The sequence below is a fragment of the Gnatocerus cornutus genome, chromosome 1 (assembly GCF_029298725.1).
Source record: "Gnatocerus cornutus isolate USDA-ARS CGAHR chromosome 1, icGnaCorn1.1, whole genome shotgun sequence".
Classification (NCBI taxonomy): Eukaryota; Metazoa; Arthropoda; class Insecta; order Coleoptera; family Tenebrionidae; genus Gnatocerus; species Gnatocerus cornutus.
The window spans coordinates 26,506,422-26,525,699 of record NC_142233.1 but is presented as its reverse complement, the minus strand read 5'-3'; the positions used below and the strand labels follow the sequence as shown (position 1 = coordinate 26,525,699).

The 19,278-nt window shown below is 32.2% G+C and overlaps 2 protein-coding genes across 4 annotated transcripts in view; both read left to right on the top strand.

Annotated features, from left to right (window-relative positions):
- Window positions 1-7,051, top strand: part of retn (retained) — a 60,834-nt gene extending 53,783 nt beyond the window's left edge. For all 3 annotated transcript variants that reach the window (XM_088033913.1, XM_088033922.1, XM_088033905.1), the window contains exons 5-7: window positions 2,605-2,788; window positions 4,707-5,368; window positions 5,688-7,051. In XM_088033913.1, the coding sequence (XP_087890039.1) occupies window positions 2,605-2,788; window positions 4,707-5,368; window positions 5,688-5,809 (968 nt within the window). In that variant the 3' untranslated portion in view covers window positions 5,810-7,051. The remainder of the gene's footprint in view (window positions 1-2,604; window positions 2,789-4,706; window positions 5,369-5,687) is intronic.
- A 3,037-nt stretch (window positions 7,052-10,088) lies between these two features.
- The window catches only part of Pde8 (phosphodiesterase 8), a 57,778-nt gene continuing 48,588 nt past the window's right edge, over window positions 10,089-19,278 (top strand). Inside the window, exons 1-2 of the mRNA XM_088033962.1 lie at window positions 10,089-10,131; window positions 16,192-16,341. Of these exons, the coding sequence (XP_087890088.1) occupies window positions 16,242-16,341 (100 nt within the window). The 5' untranslated portion in view covers window positions 10,089-10,131; window positions 16,192-16,241. The remainder of the gene's footprint in view (window positions 10,132-16,191; window positions 16,342-19,278) is intronic.

Genomic DNA, 19,278 nt, shown 5'->3' with positions numbered 1-19,278 from the left:
GTGTTCATTCCGAGTTACCCATTCCTAAATTATTGGTCTACATGATTTGTCCATTTTTGATATGTAGGGTGTTATGTAAGTAAAGCACCAAACTGTAACAACAGTGTAATTAGCAAGGTGGTAGTAACAGACCTGACATTTTGTGACATAGGCGTACACCATCAGGGGTCTGTTAAGTTGTGGTCATGAGATAACAGTAAATCATTCCTTGTTGCGGCGTTTATATCATTGCGTAGATTGGAACAATGGACAATTTGAAGGTTTTTATAATTTCGTATACCTACGATTTATTATTCGAATGAAATATTGAGTTGCAAGTAGGATACACTTGTGCCGCCACTGACTAATCATGTCAAATGTGACAGATGTTTGTTACCACTATTTTATTTTTTTGTCATAACTAAACAACTACAGTTGCGGCCAAATTGTTTTGGATATCAAAATCATTTGATTGTCATAAAGTGTAAAGCATCCTTTACATGCTTTATTATGACCGTTACTTTTGACTAAATTGATTGAAATTTGCACGTCAAATTGACAGTAATGCATAGGCTACACTCAATTTTTCAAAATGTCAATAAAATGATGTCCAAAATAATTTGGTATGTTTTCAGTCAAATCTTTAATAATAATTATTAGTCCTGATTGGTCAATTTCAACGTAACATTTATACTTTTGATCATAGAACTTTGTACACTTTTGGCCATAGAATGTTGAACAATGTCAAGCATCAATTGTGAAACGCCTTTTATGTTCTCCACAGTCAACTTTGAAATTTTGAAACATCAGTCGTAATGACAAAAGTATGGTTCACATTAGTGTTATGGATTTTTTTACTTTATGTTCGAAAACGAATGTGAACCAAACTTTAATGTCATTATAACTCATGTTTTAAACCTTTAAAATTGATTTTTCATGGGAAAAATAAAAGCCATGAACGATAGACATTGTCCAAAATTCTAGACCAAAAGTGTATCTACAAGAAATGTTAAAAAGTGGAAATCGCTTCTGTAAGCAATCTGATTCTCCAGGTATGAGTTGGTGCTTTACTTATAGAACACCTGTATACAGGGTGTCCCAGAACTCGTGACCCAGAGAAAAAAGGCTTATGAAGGAAATAATTCTAAACCAAAAATTGTAAACAAAAATTTTCTAGCTCAAATAATATTCGAGTTAAGACAAAAAAACGGTAGCCAATTCGAAAGCTGAACAGAATTTGAAAATCGGTAACTATGGACACACACTATCGTCCATTGGTCAGGGAAACATTACATTCTCGTTGCCTAGGAAAATTTACTCCATCTCTAGAATAAGCTTCTGGGATTGGTTGTTAATTTTTTATCCTTTCTCGAATACTATTTAACATAATCAATTTTTGTTTTAAAATTTATCATCTGTATTGCTGTCGGCACACTCCCTTACTCTCTGGGTCATGAGTTCTGGGACACCTGTATTTACCAAGGTGATTTGATATAAATTTTCGTAAAAATCTTTCAACACTTTAATAAAATGTGGGTGGAATAAGTGGGTAAACAGAGCAGTTATTGTTAGGGGCCTAAATCAGTACCATGTATCTAACATCCGCCTGCTTCTTTATATTGTTTTATAAATCGAGAACAGGTGATAACACAATTTTTAATAGTGTCTCTATTTTTAATATACATCGTCTATTTTTTATTATTTTCCGTGTCTTAGTGGGCGCAACCTGATGAAGTCATTACTGTAAGTGAGTCCATTCTAAAAAAGTGTTGTGTGGATTTCGGTCAATTGATTACAATTTTATCGTATGATGGAAAAGCAGACGCAGTCATATTATGTCAACTGGTGGATTTAGTTTATTAACAGATTGGCAATGTTCCAAGATCTCTTAGCTGTCATTATGTATGTCGTCTAGAATTACAAGGTTTAAACCGAAAGCAAAACTGAGCAGTGAATTATGTAGTTAGATACAAATTTATTATCCTATACTGGAGTAAAGAAGAAAGTATGAAAGAAATCGCATAAAATCGTTAGTCTCACCTTACATGAAATTTCACGTTAATTTAAATTAGTGATTTCTGGAGGTTGTGTAAACCTAATGAAGATTGACGTATCTAAGATTGAAAACATTTGTCTTGAGAACGCATCAAGTATAATTACCGGTTCCGAAATAGAATTTGAAATCATAATCTACGGACAAACGCTAAAATTAAATAAATCATCACGGCATTCTTTAGATGCGAGCCAGAAAAACAAAACTAGACTGTCATATGATGATCGGCTATTAAAAGATCTCCGGTCGTCATTAACGATACTATATATTCACAAAGCAAATCAATCATTATCCGAGTTAATCTTGGACTCATTTTCCGACTTCCACGGACACTCCGAAACTAGTAGCACAATAAATGATAGATTCACTCGATTGAACGCAAATTAGGTCGGTCAACGTTTTATTACTTTTTAAACACATGTTATTAATTACCACGACAAATTTTGAGACTTGTTACTCTCTTGATGTAAATTTAGACATGCAAAACCTTTCATCTTCCTAATGTTTATATCTTCTGTATTCATATCCGGTGAACTGACAAAGCAGGAATTTCACTCAGTCCATTGTTTCAGGTACTCCAATCAATAGACTGCCAATAATGGCCAAATCTGTTTTGGATCTCTACGAATTGTACAACTTAGTTATTGCCAGAGGAGGACTCGTCGATGTGATTAATAAGAAATTGTGGCAAGAAATTATCAAAGGCCTGCACTTACCGTCTTCGATAACGTCGGCAGCTTTCACACTGAGGACGCAGTAAGTATTATTTTGGAGTTTTAACAGACAAATTTAAGCATTCGTTATTGTTTCTCGTTAAACCACCTAGACCTTATGTAATTAAATCTTTTCAGCACAGCAGCGCCGAGTTTTTGTTGGCTGAAGCGAAGGCATTTTATGTTTGACCGTTCTTGAATATCAGTTTATAGCATATGATTTAAATTTTTATTAACGTTAGGTTGTAAATCACTGGTAGACATTTCTGGCAGTTTATGTTAAGCTCCAATAATATTTTTATTTTTTTTCATTGTCTTTTTATGCTGCACAAGCTTATTGCTTCGTATTTATGATTAAACATAATAGTGTATAGCTTCCAAGAAGGTTCACTATGAAACTGATGTTTGGGAGTTCGTTAAATAAAGTTCAAACTGTTATTATTGTTTTTGGGATTTTGAATAAGAATATTAATTGATTTTTTTAACGCGTTATTAATTAAAAATGATTCACTGTTGTCTATTTGGTAGTCCGTCAGCCACCACCATTCCTGATCTTAATATAGAACCGATCATTTATCTAGTAAGCGTAGCTGTCATCTGTCAGACTTGGTTAAATATGTTTGATGCCAAGTACAACGCTATTAAACGGGACACAGCCTCCTCATTATAATCAGCATTGTCTCGTACTCCACATAAAACCTCCTTTAACAATGGTAATTTCATAAAACTGCCAGCTTATACATAAACAACGCACCATTCGACAGATTTTTCTGCTGTTTACTATACACAGATCTGTTGTCATGTATTTGCTTGATTTTAGAATTCCTTTTTTGGTGCTGTTGTTCTGTTGGTTCACTAATTGTTTATTAAACAATACAGAGTTATACTTGGTAATTTGAAAGAAATTCCATTATTAACATTTGGTTAAAATACACGATTCTTAGAAAGGCAATGATGCGACATTAGGCTTCGTTACCCTACCTAATCAGTCACAAGTATAATCTATCCAGCTCTAACGTAACCAAACATGCGCGTACATAAAGATAGTCACCGGCATAGTCCTCGCAACTGCAAAGTTGCGATGTTTTAACTCTTACTAGCATTAAAGTGACTCTTTATTTGACGATATCATTATTAAAAACGAGCTAAACTGTAATTGTTTAGACGCCACTTGATGCTACGCCACTGCCTTAATTGAAAGCGGCGTACAGCTGAGTTGTGGGCTTGCGCATTACTAAATTTGTTGGTCCGCATCTGTTTGTTTGGCCTCATTTAATTTAGACGAACAATAAGCTTGCAATCAAAACTTATAAATGCCAAGAATGTCTGATTTTCTAAAAGTTTAAAAGCTTCACTTCTTAGTACTTTACTGACTATACAGGTGTCTCAGAACTCATGACCCAGAGAGCAAGGGAGGGTGGCGACAGCAATACAGATCGTAAATTTCGAAACAAAAATTGATTAAGTTTAATAATATTCGAGAAAGAATAAAAAATTAACAACCAATCCCGAAAGCTTATTCTAGAGGTGAAGTAAAAGGCCATCCCAATTTCCTAGGCAACGATAGTATGTGTCCATAGTTACCAATTTTTAAATTCTGTTCACCTTCTGGATTTGCTACCGTTTTTTGTCTAACCTCGATTATTTTTTGAACTAGAAAATTTTTGTTTCAAAATTTTGGTTCAGAATTGTTGCCATTTTTCTCTGAGTCACGAGTTCTGGGACACCTGTATAATCTTACAATTTTTAAAAAGCTCAAAATAATCCAAAGCCAAAAATTGAAAAAAGTCATTGCAGACCGCCGCTGACCTCGGAATTTTCAGTGTCTTCACAGCACATATTTCCATGCGTCAAAAATGAAATTCCGCGCATCAACACGCCTTCAAAGTTCTGTAACCTCCTTTTTTGTATCTCCAGTTGTGGTGAATGCTGGTTTACCTGTTTTTTACCTTTTCTTCCAGATATATGAAGTACTTATATCCTTACGAGCACGAAAAGCTCAAACTAAGCACTCCTGCCGATCTCCAAGCCGCCATCGACGGTAACCGTCGAGAAGGTCGTCGAAGTAGTTATGGTCAATACGACACAGTACAACGTTCTCCGAACTCTTCCCAAATGTCACCCTTATCTTTGGTCTCACAACAACAACAGTTAGCTGCCCGCATGAATTCAGTAATGACCGGAGGTATAGGTTTGCATAACGGCGCCCATCATCCAAGTCATCCGCAGCCTTTGGGCCAACCTTTGAATGGTGGGCCTTTACCAGGTTTGGCGCCTAGTGAGTTTGAGGCGCGTATGATGGAATATGTGAAACTCCTCAATAAAGAAATAAGAAGTTCAGCAGCAACTCCTCCGAGACAGGGTGATATTTCACCGCCTAATGCGACTTCACCGTTTAATCAGTTGGAGTTGTCGCGGATAACGTTGTGGAATATGTATAATAATAACCAACCGCCAGTAGAACCACAGAAAGAGGCACTTAATTTGTCGGAACCCGCACAACCTTCGATTAAGCGGGAGCCGGAACACAGAGATTCACCTCCGCCTCCGAAGAAATTCTCCAAAGATGAAGATGATCATAAATCTATCTCACCTGCCACGCATATCAAGATTAACAGTAGAGGTAAGGAAATTTGCTAATAAGTTTTGGCCCGGTTTGCAATTAAGCTTAAATTTAGTATTCAAGATTCTTTTGCGGGGAGAAGTGCAGTTACTCCTTATCCAATTTGGACACAAATTTGAATATCAGAAAGCAGTCCATTTGTGTAGCTTTTAGTGAAATTTAAAGGGTGATGGGCAAATTTATATTATTCGCACTAAGTTGTCAGTATAATTAATGATCGCTTTCCCTCCAATGATTACACCCATACAATACAAACGATAGTATTTGCTCTAAATTAACTGCTTTAAAAATGCGAATGATTAATGGTCTTTTTTTACAGGGGATGCACGTAACGGAGACAGTTCCTTAGTAGTGAGTATGGAATTAAACGGAGTCACATATCAAGGTGTATTATTCGCACAGTCTTCGCCCTCTAGTGGTAGAGCCGCTTTAGCTTCGTAAGGTGGACAATGTGATCTAGAAATCTGTATGAGGACTACTTGCGTTAGTTGGAGGAACATTAGTTGTTTATTGATATTTATTATTTTTTTTAAATTACGTGTTTTAGTGATACATCTAGTGCTCCAAATAGACTAATTTGCACATATAGTACAGACGCATTTGTTTTAAACACTTTTAAAATTTTGATTTTATATTTTGGATCCATATGACGACTCAAGAATGGCTTGTTTAGTACAAAATACGTAGATTTATAGATGAAAATAAGACGCTGAAGTGTAGTTTGACGTGATAATTGCTACTTAAAATTATATGTAGATGATAAACATGAAAGTAGCTTCAATGTGAGCATATCAGTGTAAACGTAGAGATATATAACTATGAAAATTATGCGTTTGTCATATGGATTTATACTTATTTGTGGCCAGTTTACACACTCAATACCTACTTACTGTAATTGTAACTTAACTGTGAAGCAGGTAAAAGAATCGTTTTGATTTTAAGTCTGCCTATTCAAGAAACGTATAAACTATTCATTTTTTAAAGTTAATTACATGTATAGACTCACTTCTGTAATTTATTTTTGGGTTAAAAAATAAATTATTTCTATCACATGTAATGCAAACACTCTAGTTTATCGGTTTTTTGAATAGGTGCAAAATACTTTTATTTAAACAGATTTTGTTTTTAACTGTATCTGCGTCTCTGTAAGTTCTAAAAGGAAAATAAAGAAAACATACTTAATTTTGACTTATAAATTATTTAATTTTTGTTCTTTTTGTATATAGGTATACATATGTTAGTATCAGTATTTGAGGTTATAATTGTGTGTTATATATTTTTTGTATATCTACCAAAAGACTGTTATTTTATTATTTTAAACATATTATCATAAAACCATCTAGACTTAATTATTTATTAAGTGATTTATAAATTGATTATTGTGTAGCAATATTAGTCATAAGATAGATGATACGCATTGTATGTATCGTAGTTCCAAATGTAGTAGTTGTAGTTCTCAATAAGTATTTCAAAAATTTCGATCATCCCTAAAGGCAAAATTTATTCAAACTTGGTGATTTTTGATCTGATTATCTCAGGGATATTTGATGGTAATGTGCAAAATATATTCCTGCTTTTATTGTGTTCTTGTTTCGAATAATTTGTATGAAAGGGCAATTTTCAGATCATGTTCAATGTGTTACTGTAAATATTACTATCATTAAACATATTCGTAAACAAAAATGTATTTCATTTATTTAAAACATATTCTGTGTCTAGTTTATACAGGTGTCCCAGAACTTATGACCCATAGAGCAATGGAAAGTGCCAACAGCAATACAGATGGTAAATTCCAAAACAAAAATTGATTAAGTTTAATAGTATTCGAGAAACGATAAAAAAATTAACAACCAATCCCGGAAGCTTATTTTAGAAATGGAGTAAAATATCTTAGGCAACGAGAGTGTAATGTTCATCTGACCAATAAACGAGAGTATGTGTCCATAGTTATCGATTTTCAAATACTGTTCTACTTCGGGATTGGCTACCGTTTTTTCCTTTTAACTCGATTATTTTTTAAGCTAAAAATTTTTTGTTTCGGAATTTTGGTTTAGAATTGTTGCCCCATAAGTCTTTTTTTCTGGGTCACCCTGTATTTATAATACAATATTGTTGCTACTCGTGCGAAATAGATGTTACGTACACAATGTACTACAGCCTCGTTGTGTGCCTTGTGTGTATAATATTACCATTTTGCAACTTGTTGTTGAAATAGCTATTTTCTAAAGTTGACATTTTGATTGTCATTTTAATTTCGAAATGACATTCTTTCAAACAGAAAATTGTGCACCTCAAAATTCGGTCAAATGAAGTTACAATTTTAAAATAATCGTTAGAGCAATCACTTGAAGCATACATCACTAAAGTTTGCTCTATTTTGCTGTGATTGTAGAAAAAATATTGTGTGTTACGCGTGCGAAAAGGATTTTTTGCGCGCACGACGTGTAGTCCAAACGCGACCTACGGCTTCCTTAGACAAACCACGTCTAGTGCGTAAAACAGAATCATTTCGCTATTAATTGCAATAATAGCTACTAGCTTCAGTTTTAGGTATCAATTTATTAGACATGAGGCGAGTGTATTCACAATATTTTATAGTTTTATTCAAAAACCTAAAATTGAAAATCTGTGGTGTCATCTATAACTGGATTTGTAAAGTATTTACAGAAAACTATGAAATACTTTAAAGGTAGTCTCACAGATGACACCATCATACAAAGCTTGTTGTAATGGTGGTTGCAGTAAATCTAGAGGATTTTTACGAATAAATTTAATAAATCTAACTTAATATGCCATCAATGTTTTAGCGTAAGTGCGCACTTTTTATGACATTTAGGTAGCTTTTAACTTTTTTTTTTTTTAAATCGCAACAAGAAAAATTTTAAAAACTTCAAATCAAATCAAAATATTTTACATTTATATTTTTGTTACTGTAGGTATTTACTGTATTGAATAAATGGGATGCTATTATGCAAAGTTGTCCTATTAAGCGACTTTACCCAATTTGCAGTAATATCATGCACTCTTTACTTCCTTGCATTGTTATCTAACAAATTAAATTAAATTAAATTAAATTCCGCAAAAAAACAATATCAAACAGTATACACTTTACGCTCCGCTACTAAAGTCGCTGAAGTGCACCGTAATAAGAATAAGTCAGAATAGGTCCAGACGTCCGTAAAACGTATTTTATGTTTATATACTAATTAATTACTGTAATTTTCTCCTCCCTGGGACAGGAATAAAGGAAATTAAATGTAAATACAGGATTATCGATTTCACGGTTTCTTCTATTTAGAATGAAACCAATACTCTTGAGAATTAAATAATGATAAAATGATAAATAAAGTAAAAAAGAGAATATTATATCGATTTCAACAATAATATTGACTATTTCCCTCAGAAAATTTCAACCAATCACATTACAGAATTTGGCAAAAATAACCTAGCAACGAAGAATATCAGCAAATATTTAAGCACTAGTGCAATATTCGGGCATTTGCTCAAGTGCTTTGAGTGAATATTTTTAACGTTTCATTTTAAATAGATCGAATGTTATTCTGATTTCCTTGTGCAACTTTTCTTGCAGCAGTTTTCGATTCTGTTGGCAATTCATTCTAAATGAGTATTTTTTTGGTTTTAATTTTATTCGTGCAATTCCTACCATCAAAATTGCGTAAAATTTTCTTTGGGAAATAGTCCTCGATATATCTATCTTGCATGCCATCCTTGAATACGCACGTATTTAGTTAAACACTTTCAAAATCTTTATTTTTTTGAAATGCAGGCAAAGTTTTGTTTTATGAGGCCGTAATTGAAGTTTATATTTCTATAGACTTCAAATACACGCGACTGTGTTGAGAATGGTCAAAACTCCAATTGATCTTATTTTTCCTTGTTTCTTCATAAAACTAAATCAGAGATTTCAGTTCTACCTTAAACTTCGTTAAATGAGATATGAAAATCCAACATCACATTATCACATTATCTCTGCTCAACATGTAAACTAGTAAATTATGTTTCGCTATCACCCCAAAATGTAACATATCAACTTTTATATCTTGATAAGCTAGACAACATTTATCAACATCCACAAACTAGAGAAGTTTGAACAAAGAATCCGTGATCTTTGCCTCTTTACAGAATTCAACAAGTGCCGATAATCTAGCAGGAGCGTCCTCTGGCAAACCTGCGTCCCGGCGCAAACTCAAAGTTTTCGGCGGGTTGTAAAGACGTCGACGTACACTTGTTGGAATCGTTGCAAAGTGTGATGTGTTAAGCCGTGCGCGTAAACAACTCGTCATAGTTCACATGTGTACTTTATTTAAATTAAAATTTAAATACCAATGATGGCATAGTGTGTAAATAAATAATCTAACACGCTCTTACGTGATTCCATTCAAAGTTTAGTGAAAAGAAAAGTATAATAAATCAGTGGTGATTAAGTCGGGAGATGCAATAATGTGAGTATTTACTAATTTTTTATTGTTAATATAAGCTCAGCTGCTTTAACATCGAGTAAATTAATGTGACAAGTTGATTACAGTATTTTTAAAACAACAGTTGTTGCAATAACATTGTTTCAATCACCGACGTAATTATTGTTATTACGTGTCATGATTCTGTTATGACAAAGACCGAAAATTACTTCTGTAAATAGTCTTTTTATGATAATGACATTCAACTATATGTAATACCAATTTAGTAGTTGTAGTGTCGCTCATGGACGATCAAATACGTTTACTTCTTAACTATAAGCGTAGGTACGTAGAAAATAAATTTCTGTTGAAAATTTGCTATCAAAATTTTCAATTCCGTCACCTGAAATACAATTTGTGTTTTCTAATATTAAGAGAAAACTCGCGACTGTATTTTATTATGGGCCATCAGAACTTTGTGGAAAAGCTTTTAGTGTTGTCTTTTATTTACACACACAAAGTTGATGACAATAATTACTGCAATATCTAAAATACACAATAGATAAAACTTCTCTTAATTACTAGCATAAACAACGTTGTGTTAATGTACAAATGTATTTTTGTTATAAAATAATAACCACTTGAGCAAGATTACTTCACGTTACGTATATCATGGAAAATTAAAATTAAAAATAAATACAATTTTAAATGACGGATGTTTTCTTCGAAAAAGAATGGAAATATCCAGGTCTACGTTAATTTAGTGTTATTGCATTGGGGAGATTTATAAAAAAGCGCACAAAATTCGTATATTAAGAAATGAATTATTAGGATCAAAAGGAGCGAGCGCAGAGAGTGCAAATATTTCACTGATCGGAACTGTTTTATTTTATTATCATAATTTGGGATTGATTATACAGCGTGACCAGCAATTCTTATTATAATAGTCCACATGTAAACTCATACATCCAACTGATGTCGGGCGAAATCATTTGGGACGGCAGAAAAAAATTAGCTACGCAAAATATAATAAATTGTGATTGCACTATTAATAAGACTGAAATGACATTCACATTATGCATGTATTAGTCGTGGACGCACGTTACCACTCCAAATGTGATCATAAGAATTATTGATAACAATATTTATTATTGCACTGTCAATATACATACTTATTATGTAATGATGTTTTAAAAATTCGGAAACCTCTGGCTTAAGTCTAGTTTAACAAAGCGTGTTTTGAACTAACTTAAACTAATTCCCATTTTTAAATTCACATTCCTACAAGTGTACATAGCAGAAGAAGAGATTGAGTGCGATAAACAGATCCCCATCTAGATAGTATCCACATTTGCCAATGTGTGTAGGGTAAAATCAGGTGAGATGGTCATGCGGGAGAGATGACCAAACAGCCAAAATTTAAACAAAATATTGTTCGATGCCGCTGTGCATTTTCACAAGCGAGAAGTATTCGTGTGAACATGTTGAGAGTTATTCAATCAATATCAAGATCAATTTAAGTCACACAGAAAATAAATGAATTTGTTGTAAATTATTGTTGTAAATTATTATTGTTGTAAAATACTACTTGGTGTTGTGAATGTATCTCTGAAATTGTGCTGGTAGTTTCTGAAAACTTGGTAAGTATAATGTTCATTTAGGACTATTAACCTATAAAAGCAGTGAAAAGCAGGAGTTTTATTTTATATGTTGGCCGGGTATTCCTTTATAACTGACCACTAAGTTTTCACAGATTGATTCCATTTTCAATAAATAATTGTGAAAGCATGCTAACGGACTACAAAAAACGGAACACAAATAGTGGAAATTATAGTGAAGAAAGTTTTAGAAGCACTTGCAAAAATTATAGTAAAACTGCATTTAAAAAGAATCAAAGAAGTAGCTTTTGACTGGTTATTGTTTTCTGAAAAAGTTTGTAAAGTTACTGTTTTTTACTATTTTACTATTAATCACTATTGTATACTCTCCCTTCTTACATTGGTCAACTCACCCAGCTCAACGGGGATATATGGCCAAATTCAACTTATTTTTCTATGTATCAAATTTTTATTTTTCTAAAGAATTTTCAGTGTTATTTTTTTATTTACCTATTGACACAATAGTTTAAGCAGTTGTAGAAAAATAATATGCATAAGTTTAGTCTTTACCAAAAATTTACATAGCCTCATTTTCGAAAAGAATGGCCATCCCACCCGACTTTACCCTATGTGAAAACGCACTAAAAACTAAAAAACTGACGATCCAATTTTTGGAAGTTACCAAAGTGAAATTCGACAATTTAATTAAGAGTGTTGAATAATTTAAACTTGCAAGGTGGCCTTCGGAAATCGTGGACTTCACTTTTCCGTGACTTTACATTTTCATTGGATACATTTCATTGGACAACTGAAAAGCTAGGTCTACGAAAAAAGCATGGTCCTTCTAGTTAATGGAATTTGGCATTAAGCCTTTAGGAATGAAGATTTTAAGAGAACTTTGTTTTCTGCAACTCTGATAAAAGAGAAAAATAACTTAAAGAATAACCGCGTTGAATAATTTAAACTTGCCAGGTTTATAACAATAAATAAAGTAAACTGTTTTATTCGTGATTGTACGCGAGTAATCCTGCACGTCAAAAGGAAGTATAAAATAATAAACCAATTTTATAATCACAGCAATGTAAATCAACCTTGTGAAATACACAGGATTCACAAAACTGTAAATGTATTCCAGATGTGTGGTTCTTAATTTTGCTTTAATTACTTTATATCGATTTAGAAAACATACAAATTAAATTATGAACGTTAGATTTTTGCTAAATTTGTGTTATCCCTACACAAAACATAAAAATAAAATTATCTTACATTTTGGGTAATTCAGAGTGTACTTGACAATCTGCATAAATCTAATTCTTTTTGGGACTGTACTTTGAAGTTTGTTGTTCATGTTAGATCCCTTTATTTTATTTTAGGTCACCTAAGGGAAGCGTTGAGGCTTCAGTTGATACCTCTCAATGCAGAAAATATCAATTTCGCACAAAGTTAAATTATAGTCGAATTTGAAACTTTAAAATTAAACTTTTGACATTATACTCTTTCTCAAAATTATAAATCCACAACCTGTTGAGTTACGTTGGTAGAAAATAAACTTCCTACGCAGAATAGGGTGGTACGTTTGTTTGAATTATCAAATTTAAAATGGATGCAACAAACATTAGCGCTTGTCCTTCTATTGGTCAGTCTCCAACACGTTGTTTCAGAGTTTTAATATTTGTTAGACATTATTTTTTGCAAAAAACTGGATCCTTCTACTTGAATGGCACCAAACTTGATACCAGATTTTCCACTAGACACTGTTGCCAGTTGTATTTTTAGAGAAATTGCAATGTTGGTAAAATAATCATTTTGAAAAAGGGTATAGAAACGTTAACTGTCTATTTAGTTACCAGTCTCGCCAACTGTCAGACTGTTTTATTATTTTATCAGTTTCTGCTAAATAAACGTTTATTATTTTTACATCAATGTAACAAAGAAAAACTCTTACGAGTTTGTTTTACATTTCATTAAACAATTTTGCTTGGGATCAAAGCAGGTCCATCTTTACGTATTTTGATAAATATCTATATAGAAGAGAACTGGCTTCAGAACAAAACCTTAGGGACACCAATTCAAACATATAGGATGTGTCGTAAGTCGTGGATAAATTCTCCTGTGGTCTATCGTTGTTTTCTTTTGTGTTTTTTTTATTGCCATCAAAACTCATTTTGCAACTTTACAATTGAAAATGAGACGACGAAGAGTACTTTATTTTGATTTTTGAATGTCGCAATTCTGCCTGCTGCTTTTATAACGAAAGAACTTAAATAAATGTTGCATTTTTATATTTTTTTAAGAGCAGAGCTTTACGATTCGCTTGGTTTATCCGCGACTTTTAGAGTTACGACACACCTTTAGAACATGTAAATACAAATTTTTATTACAAGACTTTAGTTTTTACTTTTTTGATGAACAATAGTCATTGTATACCAAGAAAGAAAAGTCTTTTCTCCCGTAGTTTATTTATACATAATGTATATTTAGTTTTTTCACTACTAGCACATTTACGTCCACAAAGATAGGTCTATATGTAAATTTATCTTTGATGCTAAGAATATTATGTAATCTCACATTTTTACAATTTAATACAGATTTCATAAGAATGAAAATACATACAGCCGCAGACACAAAATCTTATACGTCATTTTTCTAACTTTTTAAAAATTTGTGTGTAGACTGTGCATTACTGTCATTGCCATTAGTGACATTTAAAACATCAAAGTATTGACAAGTTGACAATTAAGAATAATTATCATGACTAAAGTATTTAAAACGAATAAAATTAGAATAGTTTCTTTAGTACAGAGGGGTATGATTTTCAGTCAGGTCTTTGCAATATTAGAAATACTGAAAATTTTGAAATTAAAAAATTATAGGTACCTAAAATTGACAATGCAAAAAAGTAAGGTTACAAATTCTAAGTGGGGTTTTACACCATCCGACAATTAGATGACACTGACGTCTAAGATTTTTTTTCCCCGGCTGTATGTTGGTGTATTTTGAAGAAAAAGTTGAATTAAAGTAGAAAAGCCTTAAGATATAAATATTACTTGCAATGGGTGAATATAAATTTCTAACCCAAAACTTATTTTTGACGTATACATAACGTTTGTTTCCATACCCAAGATAATTCGTCTAATAACTGGACCCTAATGACTTGGAAATGCAACACACAATACATCTTCCACTTGTCATTAGATACTGTAGCGTTTTTCGAGTTCGATATATTATTTATTACACCCAAAACAACTTTACAACAACTTTACAACAACTCTTTGCACTGTTTCAATTCTCTCCTATTTTCTAATGTCAGTCTGCCCCTCGCCGCCTCCGTTGTTGTTCTACCTACTTGATTTCGCTCTATGCTGATCCGTTACAATACCATATTTCTATAAAAATTAAGGATTCACGTAAATTAATTTGGTTAGTTTATTATTATCGTTGTCTCTAAAGACCCAAAATTTTGCTCTAAATGGTGCTACCAGGTTATCGTCGTGCAGAAGGACTGGCCGCTGCAACAGCATTTATTGAGCATTTGCTGAACATGAGAATCCTATCTACAATAACACAAATACTTGCAACAATTTGCTTCGTTTATTTAATAGATTTATTGCTAATGTCAAATTTATTCACTAACGATGTTTGCAAGTTTTGTAGAAATAAAATTAACAAAACAATGCCTATGAAATGTGTATTTTGTGTTGCAGTTTTACTTTGTTAGGGTTTCGTTATTATGTGACTCACTTTGTACGAGCAGCTCAAAATCCGCTTTTCTTTATCTATTTGTGAGAGATAAATTTAATTTCACTGTTCGAAGGCAGACATGTCGTCTGTTAGAAGATGTTAGAAGCTAACAGAGAAGATAGATAAGATTATTAGTTGATAAATTGTGATATCCTAAACGTTCTAAACGTATAGCAACAAGTCGTGAACGGTTGTTGCATCCTTCTGGAGTTCTTATTAAGTCTAGCTAAACCACAACAGTTGAGGACACATAATTTGATATCAAGACGCCTATTACGATTGTCATTAACAATAAAACACGAACGAAGGAGATTAGAGTTTTCACTGTCATGAAAACTTATGGGGCGCTCTATTCTTTTTTTTTAAACAAGAATTATCCATAACTCTTGACACGCAGTCTATAATAATTAAATTCTACTTCTATTTCCTAATGGCAACTTCATTCCGTGACAACGGTTTGATTCCTTTGAGACTCACTGAAAACCATAAGTTATCTGAACTCAATTACTTACTGCAACCCAATTAAAAACATGTAACAGTGTAAAAGTTAGTTATACCAACCTAATTACAATTAGGTGCAGAAGTTAGCCATCTGAGTCTACACAAGTAAAAATGTGAAAGTCGTCTATAAACTTCGCAGATTTCTTAAATGCATCTTGTTCATTTTATGTATACTGCAACATTTTTTGTCTGTAAGAACAGATTTTTGGCTATACCAGAAAGCTAAAATTTACCTAATTTAGCAGAATGTCTTGCTCTAGATAGTTTATTTTCTAAATTAATGCGTTTTATGCATACTGATGATATAACAGACCCACACCGAATTACTCTTTTTTTAAACTAAGAACAAATTCACAGTTTTTAATTTAATTACCTGAAACACAATGCGACTTTTTAATTTGCTGAGCTTGATTTTTTTTGTAACAGTCTATTTTGCATGAAGATATTTTATTTTATGTATATGTATATTTGTAATATACAAACGTTTAACTTTTTAAATTGCGAGTTCAAACAAACGTGCTTTTTTTACCTTTTAATTAATTAGACTGTACTTTTAAATTTTCAGAAAACAAAGTTACAAAGGATGCTATAAAACGTGTTCGCTGTTCAGGTGGCATGGGCTGCTCCCCTAGTGTGCTGCTGGAGCACATCCACAGGGACAGCACAGCTAACCAAGAAAAAAACATCAAAAGAATAACACAATGCAATAAGAAAGGTAAGGTGTTAAAAAAGAGCTTACAAAGCCCATTTTAATGTTTTATGAAAATCGTGAAGAGAATAATAATTAGCAATGTTATTTTACGATGACACCTTTATGTTCTGTTTTTGTGTAGGACGGAGTTATTATGATATGAGTAATAGTTAAAAAATATCTAATTTTGCAATCGGATGTAGCTTCTTTACTTAAACTATACCAAGAATCTTTCGTAATGATAAGTTCTTAAGTGCGTATTATCGAAATGTTTGTCGACATTTAATTGTGAGCAAAACATGACATTTTTAAAGAACAAACATTCTGATATTTTGAAAAGGTTAATCTCTAACAAATTTGAGCAACTTTTAAGTGTCACTTAAAACGCTTCCATTCTTCTCCACTTGTTGCTGGGAATTTTAACACAGACGTGAATACAACAGGAAATTTTCGCAGTAAACATGTGGAATAATTGTATTAATTAGTTCCAGTTTCATCAATCTTTGTTGTGCGAGCTCTAAAGTGCAATTAATATTTTCTATTTTATTTTTATCTGATCGATTTAAACTGTGAACTGTCTTGAAGGTAATCAACGTGACAATACATTAGGGAACATGATGGATATTCACCTGATATAATCATACATCATGTTGAGTTACAAAGATAACATTCATATAAATTAGTTGAAGATATAAATAATCGCTTGCGCTATTAGTTTTGGTAGTTGTGAAAGTGTATACTTGAAACTATTAAAACTGATATAAACGTCTATAAAAAATGAAAATTTATGACTTATTTTAAATGATTAATTGCCCAGATTTTCACTTGCAAGATCAGTTTGGATCAATAAATCATCCTTTCTAAAAATGTTATGAATATTATTTTCCCCAAATATGGTTTGTTTCTAAGATGTCATCAGTTTTTTTTGTTTGCCTGTAGCTGAAAGCGATGCGATGGTAGGGCTAGGTGTTATATTTACATCGGAAACCTTGACACGACCGTGGTCAAGCCTTTATGGTAGAATCAAGGTATACTTTGCATAAAGTTTGTAATTCAATTATGCAAACTGGTCACTACATTCATGCCACCATTCACTTTTTAAAACCAGTAATTTCTCATAAAGCTGTGTGTGGGATGGTCTTATGGTAGAGATATCGATTAGAAAACACTTGCTCCTTGATTCTAATACCTAAAATAAGTACCGAACAAATTAAAGCGAGAAAACCTGTTCTTAAAAATAGAAGTTGTTGTCTTTGATATGATGTTATAGTAATAGTCGTTTGTTTCGAGTTTTATAGTTTTAATTTTGGGTTGTTAAATTTAATTGGTTATTGTTTTCATAAATGAATAATCGAGTGCCATTATATGTGTGTAAGATTTGCTATCTTAATCTGAATTGTAGGAGGCTGTCCACTGGGTAATTTAAAATCATTACGATGTAATGTAACCATTTTAGTTCAAACGAAATTACGGTCAACGTTATTAAATGCACGGATTAAATTTGCCTCAATGTTGCTTGCTCGTAGAAGGATAAAACGTTAAATCGAAAAACCATGAGGGATGCATCGTTTATCCAAATTTAAAAAAAAAATGAGACTTTATTCGCTTATCTTATTTTATTCAAAAGTTTTTTTTTTTAAATACATATTGTTTTACCAATTCAGTTTTTTGTTTTGCTTGTTTCCAGCATTCCGTTAGATTGCGTTAAAATAATTTGTTTTATTTTGAAAGTATTCATAATAAGCTATAAATTAATAAAATAGTTATTTACATTTGAGCAACTGTAAACAAAATTTTACGTCCCGACAACAATGTTTGCCGCCTCAGTCGCGCGACTCAGGCGGCATTTGCTGGAGTGACTTAAAATCTTTACAATGCTAGACTTTTTTAACCGATAAGCTTTCTAAAACTTGAATAAAAATGTTAATCTTATACATCTGACAATTGAAATTGTCAAATATTCTAATAGATGGTGCCACCATTATTTTTTTTTAATTTTTAAGGTAGAAAAATCATCAGAAATAACAAAACAACTTGTATAAATAATACTGTAGAATGTACTTTTACCTTTTTTTTTTACCTGAGCAGCCTGTGATGTCTGAATTTTTTGCCGCACTGCTGCAGCTTTTTAGCACTAACAGCGCAAAAGTGGAATTTCCGTTGCAATATTATGTGTAACGGAAAAGTGAAATTTACTATTCTATTACTATTTGTAGATATGTGTTCACAGTAGTGTTATCTAGCGGTTTTAACATTTTAGAATTGTCATGAAGCACATCTTCCATCTAAATAAACGCTTTGAAAAACAGAGCTGCCAACCCAATTCAAATTCCAGACGCTTCTTCGGGGTCGGAATGGAAACAATTACCATGATTAAACTACGTCAAACCTAAAATAAGCGCACGTTTATGAACCTATAAATGCATTAATATACCTATTGGTAGTTTTCAAATTCCGGAAACATAATTCTATTTTAGAAACTACTGCTCTTGGTGCATTTATTGATCAATAAACTCAGTGCAAAGTTTAATCTAGTTATGAATAAATTGATATAGGAGTATTTCTGTTTAATGACCCTCTTAAAAAGTTCTAAAAGGAAATATGTGATTGCCACTATTATGTGCAATGAGAGATTAATATTGTTTGATTTCTTTTTGAACAAAGCAAATAATAAATTTGAGCTTCAAACTCCATATTCTGTTCTAACCAGTATTTGACTTTCAATATTGAAGTACCTTAAATTGTAGATTTTTAGATTCTCATAATTGGATTCTAAATTTTTCAAATTTCTAGAATCTAGGTTTTAAATAAGGGTTCTTAAAATGATTTAAATTTAGAATTTTAAGTTCCATGTTTGCCATATTCGTACACATAACTCTTCCAATTTTAGACAACAATCAACTTTTATCAGACATACAACATAAAAGTAACTATTTTGTAAAAAAAATATCTGGTACTTTA